Source organism: Mixophyes fleayi, chromosome 1 (assembly GCF_038048845.1).
Source record: "Mixophyes fleayi isolate aMixFle1 chromosome 1, aMixFle1.hap1, whole genome shotgun sequence".
NCBI lineage: Eukaryota > Metazoa > Chordata > Amphibia > Anura > Limnodynastidae > Mixophyes > Mixophyes fleayi.
The window spans coordinates 276,427,063-276,446,656 of NC_134402.1; the positions used below are offsets into that span (position 1 = coordinate 276,427,063).

A 19,594-nucleotide genomic window follows, 5' to 3' on the forward strand; every position below is an offset into this window, starting at 1 on the left:
CAAGGGAGGGAATTCTACAGCTCCATGTTTCAGCTTATCAGTTCTTAATAATCCTTGGTTTGTTTCTTCATACTACTTTATAGTCATCCTCGGCAATCAGCAGATGACTTCTTCTGCTGTATCCTTCAATGTAAAAGTTTGAGAAAACACTCTTATGTCCTTACCCTAAAATCCGTTGGGGGCAGCAGAACGTTTGTTAGTTTACAGATATTTTATCCATTTTAAAGGATGTCTTCATGCATGTTTATCTATTTGGCATGTGAAGGACAGCTAAGTAAAAATGAAAGGTACATTGCTTTCCTGTCTCCAACAACAATATGGCATTTCTCAGCGCTGGGAGCTTGTCAAGGCTGACACAATTTACTATGCAAGAGCACCTGCATAATAACCTCCCTATACATCCATCACCTCATTATTCTACTTGCAGCAGCTATAGCAGTCTTAAGTTCTTGCAAATAAAGGGTCTCAAATTGAAACATTTTTGGGTTGCAGGTGCGGCTGCATAGTAACCAAAATCTGTCAGCCAGGATTGGTTCACTGCGGTAAAGAGCTGCAAGGCAGCAATGTCAACTCCCTCACTGCTAGTTTGGAACAACTAAAGGTTGCAACCCACAAAATAATGCCCTTGCACCTCACAATGGTGAGCCAATAACTTTAATATGGAGGACGAGCCCTTTAATTGCCTCCATGTAAAAACAAAAAAAAAGAAAAGCTTTACAGGTGACCTCACGAGCCATTGCAAACCCCATCACAGTACCTTCCGCTCTCTGAGAGTGCTATCTAGAGAAGTGGTCTTTCCCTGTTATTTAAGTGCTGACAAGGGTTTGCAACTTTAAATAGGGGGGTGGGTAGCTCTATTTATGGCAGCTGCCTCCCCTGCTTATGAAAGATTACTTATTTGTAGTATTCAATTCACTACAGGAAAACTTCATTTGTGACTCTGTCCCCACTGTAATTGCATTGGAAAAATACACTGTTGAAATCAGTATATTAAACTCATTATGGACAGTATATAACAAAATATTTTATTAACGTCACAGAAAACAGTTTCATCACTAAACACAATACATATAAACTTTAATGTGTGTCAATGTATTCTGTTAGACACAGAAAATACAGCCACACTTTAATACTATGCAATATTGTTAGTAATTGCTCAATTATATGCTTTCTGAGAATTTTGCAAAGACCTGCTTTCTCTGTGCGGCAGTTAAATATTCACAAGCCTCAAGTATATTAGCTACAATTAAAGTCTGTTGTACGGTTTTAGCTTTCACCCATATTCGTCCATTCATTCCAATGACCATCTCCATCGGAAAAACATTCACCAGTTCCTGAATAATCTCATTCTGAGGTGTTAAAAGTCTGAAATGAGAAGATCATAAAAAGTTTACCATTAATTGTTTTTTTTTGGGTTTGTTTTTATAAAATCATGCTTAAAGAGCAAGTAACTCTAGTATGGCAAATCTTTATCAAAAACAATATGTTCCCAAGCTGCTAAATGTATACAACATAACAATGCCTTATATGCATCTAAATATGTCCTTCATGCTGTCATTCACATTGTTGCGGTAGGCGGCCGTACCTAGAGGGTGGGGTTTCTAACAGAACAGGGACTGACAGGCTTTCAGACTTGCTTTCCAGAGGTGCACTGTGAGTTGGTAGGTTCTTTAGTTTTCCTAAAGATATGGGAGGGGTTTTCAATGTCTGAAATGGGATATGAGGCAAAACTTTACTGCATCTCTTTTAAAAAGTAAAGTGTTGGCTTAAAACTGAACAATGTATACTACTTTTCTTGACGCTGTCAAGTTAAAATTTTGGGCTTTAGTAATGTTTGAAGTTTAGGAAATCATTTAAACCACTTACATTTAAACAGGTTGTGAATATCATAATAAAGATTATGGTGTAGATTTAGCAAACATAAAAAGCAAAAGTGGAAGTGTTGACCATAGCAACCAATCAGATTCTATCTAACATTTATCTGATACATTCTAGTAAAAGAAAGCGAGAATTTGATTGGTTGCTATGGGCAACACCTCCACCTTTCCTTTTTTATAAGGTTTGATAAATCTACCCCTATGATTCAAAGTCTTCTTAAAAGCACTTTTAAACCCGTGTTGGCTGTGATGCATGCACGAGTTTTGATGCGTTCAATAGTTAATGTATTGTGGCAACATAAAGTGGGTTAGCAAAATTCAATTGAAAGTGCAGTTCACGGTGCATCCAAAAGCAGTAGCATTTGTAGCAAAATATCAAGTAGAGCCTTCACCATAATGCAAAATAAGCCTATAGTCAGACTGTAAGAACAGAGGGCAGGGGACAATGGCTGCATAGAGCAGCCCTAAGGGCTTCAGCTAGGGGTGGGAGGTGGTTAGTAAAATGTACAGTACACAATTCTGAGACAGTAGTGTTCAAGAACACTAAAGTGTATATAAAGATGAAATCTGTATCATGTGTTAAAAGGTTAAATTCACCAAAATTTAGTTGTGTGTTAACTGAGGTAAGATAACTAAAATAAGAAAATGTACTTACCTCCACCACAAGCAGAAGAGAGGATTCCCTGTTGGAGCGTTACAGCCATCGGCAACAGAGGATTGTGGGAGCAGAGATAAGCAAATTTCTTATTTTATTTATCATACCTCATAATCCTTTAATACTACTGCTAGCCACCAGCCAGGACTGTTCTATTATTCATCTGCATCTGTTTGGCACTTCTTTTGGAACTCAAATCACTCGATCTAGTATGTGGCTGGTAAAAGAATATTCAGCATTGATCAAAATGTTGTATTGTAAAAGTACAAAATACTTACATTTAATCTTTATATGACACTTATTTTTGTATCCATTAGAGGAGTTCATCTAATCCAGATTAATTTGTGGAAGTCTAGTGGATACACCAATATACCAACAGCTGCTTCATTTATACTTCATGCAAGCAAATCAGTTACTGGTTACTATATTTTCTGCAAGTGGTGAACTAAATTGATTTGCTGGATCTGTATCATAGAACCAGCAGAGCACCGGGACGTTGCTAGGGGAAGGGGCACGTTAATAAATTATTTTACGTAGTTGGTAGTGCAACTTTAAGTACCGGTAAACATTGCCTTAGTCCTTCTGAACACTGCCTGGCATTTTCCTCCTTAAATGATTTAGTCTTGCTCCTCATTGTGACAGTAAGTGGGGAAAACGTATTATATTTATGGGTGCCTGAGATTATCACAGAGTAGCATCAGTTATTTACTTTGTTGAACTTTCTTAATTTTACATAGTACATTTTAGTTTTCTTCTTTGAAACCTCTGTAAAAAAAATGTCCTTACTTCCTTACTAGTCCCAAGGAGACTTTAAACATAAGGCCATCTTGTCCAATAACTCCTTTTCCATTTGCTTTCCCAGAGCTGTCTATACATGCCAATTCTGGCTCCATGTCTTTATTGGCAACAATGAACTGTCCATAAACGAGATCTCCAACCTACAGCAAAATAAATTTAACATTTTAACACGAAAGCTTTAAATATTGATCAACAGTAAGTTACAATCATACTGGCTTCAATGCTTTGTACCTTCACAAATGTGGTGGTGCTGTTAAAACAGTGTTGGCTAACCTGTGACACTCCAGGTGTTTGTGAAACTACAATTCCCAGCATACTTTGCCAATATATAGCAGCTTATTGCTGGAAGGGTATGCTGGGACTTATAGTTTCACAACACCTGGAGTGTCATAGGTTAGCCAACACTGTGTTAAAAGGTTAGACTAATGAACTGGTACCATTCTACAGAGAGGAAACTCAAGAAGCCAACTTTCTTCATGATATTCTCTGCATAACATTAACCAATAATCCTGCACTGGCTTCTATGCCTCAATGTAGGAAATATTCCAACTTGTATTGCATAGGTTTGGACAGTAATTTAGGCTGCATACAAGCCTACACAGTACAGGTAAGAAATCCTGTAAGATACACTAGTAAAAGAAATTAATAAAATAGACCATCCTAGAATACATTCTTCCAGGCATGTTTACTTTCATTGTTCTTTGATATGACAATAGGTAAGCTCAGGTCTGTAAGATTTTGTATCTACACAGCAAAACTAAAAATTTAAAGCTAACCACACCCCTAAGTAGCCAAACAAAACGAGCAGCCTCATCACTTATGACTGAGGCCCATTAGTACTATTGGAATATGAATGCATACTTACACCACTATTGCTTATCTTCCTACCATATTTACCAATGTCCAAAAGTGATCTGATCAATTTAAATTGGATTCAGAAATTGCACTCATTTTTGAATCATGTACTGCCAGCGTGTGGCCAACAAGCATAAAGAATAAAGACCAACAATAATAAATCTTACAGGAATACAGAATTTACTGAGGGCTAATTCACATACACCAATCAGCCACAACATTAAAAACACTCACAATTGAAGAACATTGATTATTTTGTTACAATGGCACCTGCCAAAGGGTTGGATATATTAGGCAGCAAGTGAAGTCAGTTCTTTAAGTTTATGTCTTGAAAGTAGGAAAAATGGGCGAGCAGAAGGATCGGAGAGACTTTGACAGGTGCCAAATTGTGATGACTAGGTCAGGGCCACTGCAAACCAGCAGGTCTTGTGGATTGTTTCCGATATGCAGTGGTTCGTTCCAATCAAAACTGGTCCAAGGAAGAACAACCGGCGACAGGGTCATGGGCAGTAAAGGCTCATTGAGGCGTGTGAAGAAGCAAAGGCTAACCTGTCTGGTCCAATCCTACAGAACAACTACTGTAGCACAAATTACTGTAAAACTTAATGATGGCTGTGATAGAAAGGTGCGAGAACACACAGTGCTTTGCAGCTTGCTGCGCATGGGGCTGTGTAGTCACAGACCTGTCTGACTGCCCATGCTGACCCCTGTCCACTGCTGAAAGTGCCTACAACTGGTATATGATCACCAGAGCAATAGAAGAAGGTGGCTTTGTCTGATGAATCACTTTTTCTTTCACATCAGGTCCACGGCTGAGCACGTGTGCGTCGTTTACTTGTGGCAAAGATGGCACCAAGATGTACTATGGGAAGCAGACAAGCGGAGGCAGTGTGATGCTCTGGGCAATGCTCTGCTGGGAAACCTTGCTTCCTGGCAATCATGCGGATGTTACTTTGACACAAAACTACCTAAACATTGTCGCAGACCAATTACACCGCTTCGTAGCAACGCTATTCCCTGATGGCAGTGGCCTCTTTCAGCAGGATAATGCACCCTTCCACACTGCAAAAATTATTCAGGAATGGTTTGAGGAACATGACAGAGTTCAAGATGTTGACTTGACCTCCCATTTCCTCAGATCTCAATCCAATCAAGCAACTGTGGGATGTGCTGGAAAACAAGTCCAAACCTGACTGATCGGTGTATGGGATGAGAAAATAGCTAAGATGCATGAAAACTAATGGGCATTTCAGTCATTTGTATTAAATGTTACTCTTTCCATGAGTTGCACTTTTACCAATAATATCTATTACACTGGTAGTGCGAGTTGATGGCTGCAAAATAGGTTGCATTCTAAAATTTAAAAACAGCACAAGTCTTAGTATGTAATGTTAACAACAGTGTAATTCACACTTTGTCCTAATGTTTATGCATTTTTTTCAGCTGTTTATAAATGTGCAAAAATACAACATTGGAGAAGTGTGAACAAGCTCTCAAGATGAATCTCATGTTTGAAATCAAGATTTGAATTTATTATAATTTCAGAACCGTACAGCTGGGACACAGAGAAATACACATTAACATTTAATATGCAAGTTTTACAGATATTAGTCATTCTAAACTAGCTATCAAACCAATAAATTATGGAAATTACTTCATGGATTAATTATCCTTCCAAAATGGAAAAGTGTGATATTGCTCTCTCTCTACCACCCCTGCTTACCAGGGGGTATATAATTCTCTTCAAAAGTGCATTACGAAGTGTTCATTCTACTTTATGTCACCATCACTACCTTCTCTATGATGACAAGTTGGACCTGTTTCCAAAGCTGGCAGCACAGTAAACACTATGGTAGATTGAAAAAAAATGATCTCAACAAGTAAACTCACCTTTACGTTTGGTCTGTTTTTTTTAGTTGCACCTTCAAAGGCCAAAAATGATAACGAAGCTTGATCACTGCCCCCAACATCGAGCTTGAAAATATCTCCTGACTTAGTGGTGACAATTCCGATAACATGATCCCCTTTCACAGGCACATACTACAGATAACAGACAGGTTTATGTTAGTATTTAGTAAAATTCAACAAAAAAATGTTCACTGTTCCTGAAATGCTTAGGCTAGAACTTCCTATTGCAATCTTGAGACCTTTCTATGTACGCTTAAGTCCTTGTACCCACTGGAATTAACTACATGCATTTTAATAGCACTTATACCATGTCGTCAGACCCATTAATAGTGTAACTAGCATTGCAATAGTGCTATGGTTTTCAGAATACACCTTGTTCTATCCACATATATTCTTCTCATTGTAGAAGCTCTAAACACTAGTAACGAACACCTGTCAAAAGTATTCTCACTTGCGTTACAAAAATGCTAAATTAACACTGGTGGGTACCTGGCCTTAAAGGTTTCTATAGAAAAATAAAAAAATGTATTAACCCTAAGACCTCTGACATTCTGAAAATGCTGACCAGGGAGGGAAGTTTAAAACTACAGCAGTACAGGCAGCATTAAAAGCACTGCTATTTGATAATCCATAACCACCCCTGTACCGGGAGGACTGACAGTTCCTGAAAGAATAGCAGAAGAGTTGGTTCATTAAATATTTTCACCCACAGCATAAACACTGAAAGTGTTCAGAGGGGTGTGTAAATAGAATCTATAAATATAACGCAAACATCTATATTGCATGAGAACCCCATAATTGTGCAAATATTTTGTGCCCTATACGGACTTCAAAATCATGTTGTCATTTTACTTTTTACTACTCTCTCTTAATACATTCTGCAAACTCCATGAAACACCCATTATTTTATGTGCAACCATAGCCAACAAATGTGAAGATGCGTTCTGAAAAATGTCTCATAGGTACCCTTTAGTCTATCTGCATATTGATTGATTCAGAAGTTAGTGAGGAAACATTGCATTAACTGACCAAACGTTTCCATTATATTACTAGGGTTGGTATTGTTTTGGGTTAGATCGGACATTTGTGTGATCTTCAAGGTGGAACTTGGAGGAACTGGACCTTTAAATATGGTTCCCGCAATTTCTACTTGCACCTACTGTTGGTGTGAAACTGAACTTAAGACTGTATTAAACCATTAAAGATGTTCAATAAATACCTTTTAGGAAGACTTCAGGGTCTATTTATCAAGCACTAATCCCCTGAAAACATCAGTAAACTTTAAAATGCCATTTATCATCAGTGCATCGCAGCAGATACAGATATCTGCTGCTTTGCATCTGTTCTCGTTTTACAAAGCAGCCCTCATAACAGTGTATGGGAAGTGCTCATTAACATAATGCATCACTGTCTGATGATGAAAATTATTTAATTTTATAATTGAAATGTTTCTCAGCTGTCAGCTCTGCTCCGAAGAGCAGAGCTGAACAGCGCATGTGTGGAGGGATCATGTGATCCCTCCCTGTCAAATGCTCAGAACTGCGCTGCTCTCCTCACCTCGCTATACACTAGGCTGCTCTGTGGTCAGTGCATGCGCACAGGGATTCAAAAGAGGAAAGAAGGCAGACACAATTGGAGTACGAAGAGGCAGTGGCAAGTTCCCCCCATACAGTTTATCGGAACTGCTGTTCCTGTGTAAGTGTTTTGAGGAATATGAAAAACAGTTCAATTATTAGCAATGCGATAAGGATTGAAAACTATTTTTCACAGTGTTTCTTAAATATGCCCCTTCATGTGAGAAGATTAATTTAAAATACCCCCATTTGGTTACCTGGGATGTACTATTCCACATCTCTGGTGTGCTGCATGTACTACATACTTGAGTTACAAATGTGAAATAACCAGTACTCAAGTGTTAAAGCTCCGTCAGTTCTGTAATACAGAACCAAAAAATCAATTCCATTTAGCAGTTCAAAATGGAGACAGCAAACGCACGTATGCGGCTTCTGAATGGTCCCTTTGGTTCATGAAAAGAACCAGAGGAGCCACAGGATAAATGAATGGCTCAACAGACCAGACCACTGAGCTCCAGCAAGGTGGTTGGTAAAATAGAACACATAGGTGGCAGTTCTTTAAGAGAACTTGTACGTAGTAACAGCACAATACAAGAACATCGTTGTCACACAAAATGCTATAACATAATAAATAAATATTATATATATATATATATATATATAATTTGACAGGTCTATGATAGGGTATTTCCCATGATTGTCTACCAACTCTGTCCTGTAAATGAACACAATATTTACCCCCAAAAAAGTGGTTCAGTAAAGGCGTAACTGCCATAGTAGCCGGGTGTGCAGCAGCCAAAAGGCCCCGTGTCAAATCCCAAATCCACAGGTTTTTTTGGGTTAGTTTTTATATACCCTTGAGTAGTGGGATCTTTACAAAATGTTGCAATGAGGCCCACAGATGTGTAATTATATCCCTGTGGTTCAGTTAACAGCACCAAAATAAACGTAATAGCATTCAGTAAGTACATAATAGTAATAACACAGTGGCTAGTGTCACAATTAATACATTATTAATATTACCCTCTTCTGCTGTGAGTCCACCCAGTACACTGCTGGCTCCCGGTACCTGAGCAGTCCGCACTTGGTGACCTGTAAATGTTCTCCCTGTCGCATTAGCCCTGGACCGGATACTATCCGCGTCCGACTGGAGGGTGAGGAGGCGGTCAGGGAGAGTGGGGCATCTGCATCCTGGGCCGGGAGTAGGAGCACATCACCCGGTAATACAATCTGACCCACGGCATCCTTTACAGCAACAGCGGACATGCTACCAGCGTGCAGGCAGCGGGAGAGGGCGGGCCAGGAAGTAGTGACTGGGTCTGTGCGGGGGGAGGCGGAGAACCCCGGCAGTATGTAGTGTACACATACACACTGCTCAGCACATGTCCTGCAATAGGGAAAGTTACTGGTGAATGTAGAACGGGGACATTCATTTATCTTCTGGGCTTTGTGCATACAGTGTAAATGGGAAGAGCACTAGGGATATTGTGATGGAGCCCACCTGACATTTCAACATGCCTGCATTCAACTTAAATGTAGAGATGATGCAGAAACATTTTGGGGCTGGGCAGGGGGGCATCAGCCGCCCCCGGACGCAGTTTTTGTTGATTTTTACCGGCGGCCGCATCTCATGACATGGGATGCGGCCACGTCAGCGCACAGGCGGGCACATCACATGACATGCTATGCGCGGCCGCATTTCGTGTCATGTGATGCGGCCGCCTGTGCGCCCCCCAGCTGATATCTGCCAGCCCTCGCTTGGTATATATATATGTGTGTGTGTGTGTGTGTATATATCTAATATATAAATGTCTAGTGGAGTGTGTTAGTCTGTCTGTGTGTGGAAAAAATAAAACCAAGCTGCAGCGCCACCTGCTGGGCGGAGTTATACACTGACCTACTAAATTCTTTGTGTGTAAAAAAAAATTCAGAAAGGGCTGAAATTTGGTATACTAAGATGTTTTTAATTTGTTAATTTAATTGTTAAAAGTGTTTATAAAGATTTAAAAAAAATATATATATATTTCTTGAAGGAGAAGTGACAGTTGGGAGTGGTTGGTGGTTGCCGGGGGTGACAGTTGGGAGTGGTTGGTGGTTGCCGGGGGTGACAGTGGGGAGTGGTTGGTGGTTGAGGCCTGGGCTATGGCCCAAATGCATGACAAGAACCTTTTTAACACCTTAAGTAGCTTGATTTGACTAGAATGCATGAGTATCATGCACGGGTTAACTTGTGTGTATATATATATATACATATATATATAAAATGTTTTTTTTATTAAGATTATTCAAAGGATAGGGCATTCATAAAAAAAATAAATAAAAGCATTTCATCTGTTATCGCCATCCGGAGATGGAAAAGAAAGAACAGGTATTTTGTGTTAAATAGGCTTCGTTGTGCAGAGGCAATCTTACATTCTGTAGGGGTTACCTCCAGCAATAGCAGTATTATATCCAGAGGTCACCCTCTAAAGAAAAAGCCCATACGATTTATTAAAGAAAAATTGTGCTTTCCTGCCAGCCTCTGGCTCATTTTCATTCTCATGTTTAGTTATATGGTGTTGGATGCGGTTTTGCCTTTGTACGTTTACGTCTCTTCTATTCGGCAGCTAACAACACAGCCTACCACATGCAGGAGAGGAGAAGTGGAAGACAATGGGGTAGAAGTTGTGGTACAATAGGACTGTGGGTTGTGGGGGCACATAGGAAAAAAGAAGGGGGAACATATGGGATGGGGGGGACAAGGAAGACATTCACACAAAGAGGGAGAGAGAAAGGGACAAGCAGCCATAATGTAAGACAGATACACATAAAACAGTTTGTGCACACATGGGCTGGGGAGACAGAGGCACACATGGGGCAGTGGAGGACGAGGCACATATGGGGCAGGGGGGCAGAGGTACACATTGGGAGGGAAAGCGGAGGTACACATGGGGAGGGAAAAATGGAGACAGGAAAAGGCAGGGTTGGAATGCAGATGGGAGAGCTAACTTACGTGGATCAGGCGCCTCTTTTACTGTGCACTGCGAGAGAGGCACTCACTTTCTATCAGCACGACCAATATTGAGTCTAAAGAGAGGAGAAGAGGGAAAGGACAGGTAGAGACAGGGACACAGCAGTACACTAGATGTAGCGCTGCGGTTCCTGCATAAATGACCGCACGCGCGCTACAGTCCAAACAGAAAGTACCTGTTCCCCCAGAGAGACCGGCGGCGGAAGCTTGGAGCTCTCAAAAACAGTGTTCTCCCTAGATGTTTGGATGTCCCCCGGCATGCGTGTCAGACGTGGCACAGGAAACCGTTTTCACTGGCACGCCGGTCCCCAGGCCACGTCTGACACGCATGACGGGGGTTGTCGACCACTGCATTTGACTATACTTTACACAGTGTCACTTTGGTGCTGAACAGGTATATAAGTATGTCACATGCGGATAATCCGAACCGAGGATGGTACACTACAGTCTATTTGTTCGTTAAACATGAATATAATGTTGTTTTTTTTAAATGTTCACCTTCAATATATTTTACTTTATAAAGCCCACAGAATACAAACAGAAAATTAGCACCACATCCAACATGGATGCTAATAGAAACTATATTGCATGGTCGGTCAGTATTGAAAAATAAGTTAATTTTGATGTCAAGACTCTGTGGGGGAAAAATATGTGTATTTATTAAATAAGAATGCCATTAATTTAATTGTGGGCTATTTGTATCCATTTAATGTATATACAAATTATTTCATGTTGTGGTTATTTACTGGGATGGGGAAGATGTAGTTAATAAATGTGAATACTATTAATTTAATGGCAATGAATGTTGGGGGGTGTGTTTATCCATTAACTCCGGGTGCTAATAATTTAGTCTTGGGGTTGGTTGGGGGAAATAGCATTAAATACTGTGAATACTATTAATAGTGAATATGAATATTGAATACTTTTAATGTTATGTCATACTGGTTGCAAGGAGAAAGGCCTGATCATTACATTTGGGTGCTACTATTTTAAAGTCAGAGGTGGCTGGAAGGAGGTAGGCTGAGAGGGTTCACTCATTGCTAGACTTTTATATTTCATGTACCTATCTTCTTTTTCCCCAAACAGGGCTCCAACATTTCAGGATCCAGACAAGCAGCAACTGAATTTAAGACACCAGCAGCAGGCAGTGAAAGCTGCAAGAACAGTTAGGACAGATCAGTACAGTCTGCCAACTATTCTGATCCTATTGGTGCAGTCCCAATTTTGGGTGACTATCCTTGCAGTCAGACCACTCAGTTAGGACTGTGGTCTGACTGCAAGGATAGTTGGGAGGTATGTTTTACTTCAGACTGTACCACTCATGAAGGGGTAGCTGTGTGCACCTAATAGTAGTGCATGCGACATTGCCCATGTTTTTGAAGTGGATGAGAGGGTTTGGAGAGCTGGTTAACCCTTGCATGATGATCATGCCCAATCTGGCGGTGCTGAATGGAAACTCCACTCTAGAAATCCTGTGTTTGCCCCTGTTGTCCATGAGTTTCGCTTTAGTACTGTGATAACTATTACTGTGCCCATTTAAAATGTACTGTATTGCTTTTGCTTTAGGGTTGCCCTGAAAACAAATGATTACATCACGAAGAGTTACTCTATGAAACACAGGACAAATTAGGACAGATGGACAGAAAAGACAAGAATCGGGCCCCATGCACCAATCTATTTCCTGTCAGGCGCCATCTCTCTTCTGTGTCGGGACAGCAGCCTTCTACTTGTACTGCTGCGTCTGGTTGCCAGACGCGATTCTCCTGGCTCTCGTGCGAGCTTTACTGCGCATGCGTATCCCAACGCTAGGCAATGGGACACTATTGTAAGCTTCAGCGGCGTCCAAAGATGCTGCACCACTGGTGCTAATCATAGGAGCACCCTCTCTATATAGGGTTGCCTCTAGCACCATACTGGTACCAGAGAATTGGGTCCCCTGGCTCTAGCGTCCTGTTGTATCCTGCATCTTCAGATTCCCTGTGTATGACCTCGGCTGACTTTTGACTTCTCTCTTGATTCCTGTTTGGCTTACCTGGCACTTTGACCACTCACCCGGATCTTTCTTGTGTACTTTTACTGCCCAAACATTACCGACCCATCTTGTTGTGACCATTCCTCCTGGATCATTGTAGTGTACCTCCACTGTCCGCACATTACTGATTCGGCTTGTCTGACTACCCTCTACTATCCCTTACTTCGCTGGTGGCTCAGTTGGAGGACCGCGACCTGTGCGTCTCCCGCAGCAAAACTAATACTCCTTGGCGGGGTTCCCTTGAGAAGACTGGAGGTGCATTAGACTTCACACCTCCCTCTAGAGCCGTGCCAATACCAGCAGGTATACCTCATTGCCAATTCTGTGACATTTCCCCAGTACAAAAGTAAATTAAAAGGGGAAAATATGTCATCACTACAAAAAAATAGTAGAAATTAATAATTTAAATATAAAAACATGAAAGACGAAAGGTCCTTGTTATCCATTTGGTAGAATTTTGTAGCAAGTGGGCATGTAGAAGCATTTTGGGATGAGTGATGCAAAAGTCATTTTCGTATGGGGAAGGCAGGCTCTGTATTTGTACTGGGCCCCACAGTTTCTGGTGGCAACCCTGACCATTCTAGTGATATATATGTATTCAGAACAAAAGTCATGCACATGTTACCCACTTCATAACACTTAAAAATAATTATACATTTTTTGAAATTCTGATTACATTTTGACTAGTATAATGACTGGCTAGATCAGATATGAATGTTATTTACCAGCTTGCCATATACTGCAATGTGTAAAATTAGCAATCCCAGCTTGAATACAGCTGAAGGTATTTTAATATGTGAAATGTCTAGAGGTTCTTTAACATCTTGTTAAACATGAGTTTACAAGCTACTTTTACAGACACACCCACACTGGCCCCATACACATATACTCAGAACATACCAGCATAATCACACTGGCAACACAATATATACTCACACCAGCCATTTACCACACATCCAGGTCTGCCAAGAGGATTACCAGGCCCTGGTGCAACTGCTTATTCTGCTTCTCTCCCCTAGGTTGTGCATACAACTACAGCAAAAGCAGGTGCTGCGTATGCAGCCTAGGGTTATGTGACTGTGTGGACCAATAGGAAGTTATTGGTACACACAATTACTCTCCCCCACCCACAATCTGCTTTTGATGGGTCTTGCACCCCATCTGCCCCCACTTGTTCAGCAAGACACCTTCACCCCCTCTGCGCCCCTGCCCACGTCTATGAGAATAGTCAGTGGGATCGTTATTGCCTGGGGTACATTTGGCACACAGCAGCCATACAAGAGCAGAATCACAGGCAAGAAAATTTGGCTGATTAAAAGTTTTATTTTATGTTTCAGTGTTACATAAAATAAAAATGTTGCATTTTATTTTATGTAACACTGAATGTGCCAAGGAAATACCATGAATTGGGACTTTCGTTTCCAAGTCTCTTTCTCAGTGTCGCATTTGAATTGCAGATGTGGTGACTGATTATTTGGAGTATAAAAAGTTATCCACAGCCTGGATTACATTATACTTGCTGTGGGTCCAGCCATTGCCACTTTAAAACAGCAGTTTGCATTCAGAACATTACAAATGATGTGATTTGGTAGTGTCCAGCTTTTGCAAGGTTGGTTTTTACAGTGGTGGGGAAATCAAGCTGCCGCAAACACCACTTGTCATTAACTTGGTAAGTCGCAATTTGTACATGACCGGTGTTGTTGTCATGGGTATATTTTCGTCGCTCTCTACTGTGTCGGGGTTGTCTGAGCCGGGAAAATAACTACCACCGCTCCAGAATATGCATATAGTACTTTTCTGGACAGATTTCAAAGAGTGTTCAGAAACACTGGCATTTACTCTGTAACAAGCTATCCAATCTCTCTGCCATTAGACCTCTACCAATAATGATATTATAGAGCCACTTAGGAACAAGAGATCAAAGACAATGCTGGACTAGGCTTTGCACCATTCTTTGGCTGACAAGAGTATGATAGATTTCCAAGCTTATGTTAGTATATAGGAATGCCTTTGCTGCATTTCCCCTGCTGATCCCAGTGGTCTAGTGAGGAAACAAGAAGTGGGCGGCACTTCCAGTCAGACCAGTAAAAAAAAACGAATGCAGTACTGTTGGCTGCATTCTGTGTATATATATATATATATCCACATTTCAGTGTCCGTAAATCCTTGCCGCCATACCTCATCCTCTGCTTCTTCAAAACTCTGTTGCAGACATTGCATTTGTTCCCAGAGAGGTATGTGGGGACCTAAAGTGAGCATCCATTTCCTATAAACACTAAAGGCATTGATGGGATTCTCCTGATCTTTTAACAAACGTTTGAGGATATTCATGTGTGTGCAGTACAGGTAAGGTACACCCCGGATCTGGCATTCCACTATCAGCCCCTCCATACGCATTGTCTCTAGTGGATCTGTAGGATCTGCTAATGGGACAGATTCTATGAGTACATTTGCAGGGGATTCATCAGGCATGTCCCTGTGCTGTAACAGTCCATTTCCGTCTTGTTTGTACTGCTGATTATTATTGTATCTGGATTCTCACTTGGCCAGATTCTGCATAGTACAAATAACTTCATGTGTAAAATCATCCCATTCTGGTTCATCCTGAAAATTACAGGCACTTGCTTCCTCTTTCAACATTAGGAACACATCCAACAGGTTCTCCAATTTCTCCTGTAGACTGGCTCCTTCCCACATAATAATCACATAATAATCTTTGGGCACTCCTCAACCCAATAATCCAAAATGTGCTGCATTGTGGTGGGGTGGTGCAAAACATCCATATCCCCATCCCGCAGACACTGCCACAGTCCTTCATCCCAGTACACCTTTCTCCTGGTTGTATTGGACTGCTTCATCCCTTCCTTTGGAAACTTTTTCAACACTGCGCTGTGATCTGCTCTTTTGTTCCTAGAGCTCACACCCATTTTACTTCCAGGGATCACCTCACTGTGATTTCCTCTCTTTTATGACACGGTTCCATCTTCCGCTCTCCTCTGGCGGGGTGCGCTTCCCCTTATCAAATCGGCACTCACTTCCCTCACCTAAAGCCCACAACGCTTTTCGTGACACTTTCTGCCTTAAAGCCTTTAGGAGTAAGTTCAGGATAATGTGGTAACTGGTTTCTAGTGCTGGAATGTATCACGATACAGTTCCCCTGCAGCTCTACCCAGAGAGGACCTGGGACTGAGTGACCCCACTGCTTGCCACCAAAAATGTGAAGATACCGGGTGTATCTGGCCCAATGCTACCCACTTCACGCTGGCTGGCCACCCACGGGTGCCTTCATATGCCAGGGAAGTCTACCCAGTACCTTCTAGGATTCCTATGGTCACTCAGGCAAAATGCAGTTATAAAAATACAACAGTATATTTATTGTCATACAAACAACACTAGAATATTATGTACACACAGTAAATAAATGCCATTCAGATTTACCACATTATCTGTCCCTTACCCCAATAACTTAAGGAGATATAGTCACCTGCTGTCCAGACTTCACGACCAATGGATCCCTCTCAGCTGCATATATAGAGACTAGTTAGAAAACGATAATTCAAAACTAGATGCACCTTCATGAATGAAATCCCAGCATGAACACCCATCCCCCTTGGAGTTGTTCCTTATATCCCAGGTCTAATTTCCACAGTCTTTCCCCTCCCTGGGCAAACCCCTGGGTCTATTCTACTTAACCATTGGTCAGTGCTGGACTAGGGGGGTTGGACAGGGGAGTGAAGATGAGCTGTCCTTCCAAAGAACCTCCCCTGTTAGATGGCCTGTCTGGACTAGCCTGGTGAGAAGAGAACAATGGACACTAATTAGTTTTCCTACTCCAGCACATGGCAAACTGATCCCTACCCACAATCCCCCTGGCTTCACTTTAAAGACAATGAATAGCAACCTTACTGCAAGTCATCAATATACAATACACAATATACATATGTACACTGAACTACAATGTCCCCTTAGCCACATGTTATTGGACAATGCAGTTGAAGTCTGGTGAGCTAGGGAACAAAGCATGCGCTATAAAAAGTACTATAATCCACATTATGTGAGAAATGAGACACCGAATGCTCACAGGGTTATCCCACTCATTTCGTCACAACCTGCATTTATTCATCTGTTGTTATCATTTTTAATAAACAGAAACCTGTTTAAGTTCCAAAAGTGTTGTGGGTTAAGATTCACATTAACACCGCTGAACACCTCTTTCTAAACACAAGTCTACTTTCTGATGTGACAATTTGGATCATACAATTCCAGCACTTTTGATTGCATGTGTCACTAAACCAACTTAAACTTCAATTTATTGATCAGGTTACAAAACTAAGAAAGAGTGATCATATATATGCCTTATAAAAAAAATTGAGATGCCTACTGGACTAGGGGCTTAAGGACACTATAATCTAGATGGATGAATCAGAATGATAAAATTCATAATTAAATGTAGATTTATGGAGCTTTTGTGCATTTTATTTATAGTTCTTTTTTATTCAATCCCCCCCCCCCTCTGTCTTCTTAGATCTCCCTGCTAAATACGTGATATATATTATTGTTGTTGTTTGTACTTTCCAGACGAGCACAGAATGTCAGTGTGGATTCTTCCAATGGTTAGTTTGTCTAATGTCATTCTTTAGGTCTTTATTGCATGATTAATTCTGTTTAATTATGCTTTTGTTAGATGTTTCAATATTATATGTATTTCAAGTCTTATTTTGATTTATCGTCCTATCATGTGATCATTACTATGCAGTGTCCTCCATAGTAAGTCTACTACATTGTATTTGAAGCTTATACTGTGAAAAGCACGCCAAACAAATGCTGCTAACACAGGTTTGCTGAGCCACTTTGCTGTTTAATTCAGACTTGTCAGGATGGAATGAACAGTTACTGTAGTAGCTTCAGGAATCACACCAAAAATATTTACATGCGGCCCTAACGCTATCTAGACAGAAAGTCCCCTAACTGGACACCGGCCACTCACTGGCGTCGGTCGCATAACCCACAGCACAAGTCCAGCTATTTAAGCTTCCTCCCAAGCAGTACACTAGCAGTTCCCTTAATTAGTTACACCCAGATGCTCTACCTGTGTTCCTGTGCTGTGTGTATGGAAGAGTGTGCAAATTTAATCCCGTCTGCAGCCTGAGCCTGCAGATTCCCAGGGATACTATTATTCTCTTCTTTAACAGTATGTGGCAAAGTGCCCCTATTGCCACAATATATTGTATAAACTATTGCACCTTATTGTATCATTGGATCCATAAAACGGTCTTTTCACCACATTACTTTCGAGTCCAAAAGTTGAAAAAAACTTCTGAATCTTATAGTATCTGGCTTGTCAGATATTACCACATCCTCGCTGGAAATAAGAAAGACCTATTGGAGTTATGTCTTCTAAAAAATAATATTCACCTCTTTTTCTGTCTGCAACTTTGCCCAAAATATTTTATAATATGCACATATTTGGTATACTTACAGTTAAAAGTAGCTTATTATTTGCAAGTAAATTAATGAAATTAGCGCAAATTGCAAGAATAGAGACTCGGGCAGAATTTTTTAAAAAGTTGTTTTTCTTGCATATAGTTGTGATAGACAGGCACAGTGAGGTATTGGATCCTGTCTGAAGGCAGCTGGACACTATGCAATCCAAAAGCTTGCTTCTCCTCTGTAGGCTATTCCCCAAAGCAAAATACATATCTAACCAACCTAGTCTTCAAGAATGCATGTCTGCAATTTACATACCTTACTTCTACAAGCGCCATCATGCAAGAACATTCATGGTATCGTAAGTGCATGCTGGCATTTGTAGTGCCTTATGCGTATGCCTTAGATTTTTTAATTTTAATTTTTGTACCCACTCACCGTGTGTTCCAGGACGGGCCTAGCGCTGCTCGGGAACCAGGTCTCTGTAGGTGCAGGAGTCCAATCATTTTTTTTTCTCCTCCATCCTCAGAGGAATGGGCCTGATGCTTAATAGACTAAACTTGTAGAAAATAGAAGGGAATGTATTTTTTTATTATTACAATATATATATTTTTTTCATATTATGACAGGCGAAATAGACTAAACAGCATATGGTTTGAGATATCTTGCCTATCAGAACCATGTCTAAAAAAACCAACCTTTTTCTGATGGTTTGTGAGGTTTTGCAAACGCTGAGCTTACCTTCCACAGCCGCTGGCCGCTGTACAGCTTCAGATCCAAATAGGGAGGGTGAAGATTAACTGATGCCCTCTCGCCAATGGGCCACGCTGTCACTCCTCCCTCACTGTCTGTCGGGTGCGTGTGGGGGCAGGTAACACTGTCTCTCCTCTCCTATCCCCCCTCAACACTCACTGTCTGTCGGGTGCATGTGGGGCCAGGTAGCACTGTACCTCCTCTCCTATCCACCTTCCCCACTCACTGGCTGTCGGGCGTAACAACATCATCATCAGGTCCTGACAGAGCCCTGCAGAGTGGAGCAGCCATCTGAAGAAAAGTTTTAGGTAAATAAAGAACGGTTTACTGGAGGGTGGAGGTGGTGTGCTGCAGGGGAACACATTGTGCTCTGGGGGGGGGGGATTGTGCTGTTGGGGTGGGGGGTGGTTTGCTGCATGGAAGGCCATTAAGCTGCAGGTAGACATTGTGATGGAGGGGGGGGCAGTGTTCTGGAGGGGTTGAAATTGTGATGCGGGGGTATCAGTGTGATGCAAGAGGAGGCAGTGTGCTACAGGGGGGTGGGCAGTGTGGTGCAGGGGGAGGCAGTGTGATGCAGGGGGGCAGTATTATGGAGGGGGAACATTGTACTGTAGGGGGGCTGTGTGCCGCAGGGGGGAAAGTGTGATGCAGGGGCAGTAGTGTGATGAAGGGACATGATAGGGCCATCTATTCAGATTACTGAAG

General features: G+C 41.4%; 1 protein-coding gene across 1 annotated transcript; it reads right to left on the reverse strand.

Annotated features, from left to right (window-relative positions):
* Positions 1-1,005: 1,005 nt before the first annotated feature.
* Positions 1,006-8,981, reverse strand: EXOSC3 (exosome component 3). The gene is made up of 4 exons (XM_075210909.1): positions 8,691-8,981; positions 6,076-6,225; positions 3,319-3,470; positions 1,006-1,365 (listed from the first exon to the last, which is right to left on the reverse strand). Exons 1-4 carry the CDS (start codon positions 8,931-8,933, stop codon positions 1,161-1,163), a joined length of 750 nt encoding a protein of 249 aa, XP_075067010.1. The 5' UTR covers positions 8,934-8,981; the 3' UTR covers positions 1,006-1,160.
* Between the last annotated feature and the right edge of the window lie 10,613 nt (positions 8,982-19,594).

Coding starts and splice junctions, on each gene's coding strand:
- EXOSC3 (XM_075210909.1), bottom strand. CDS start 8,933: ATGTCCGCTGTTGCTGTAAAGGATGCCGTGGGTCAGATTGTATTACCG. Junction 3,471..6,075: donor AAAACAGACCAAACGTAAAG/GTGAGTTTACTT, acceptor ATTTTGCTGTAG/GTTGGAGATCTCGTTTATGG. Junction 1,366..3,318: donor TCCTTGGGACTAGTAAGGAA/GTAAGGACATTT, acceptor TTCTCATTTCAG/ACTTTTAACACCTCAGAATG.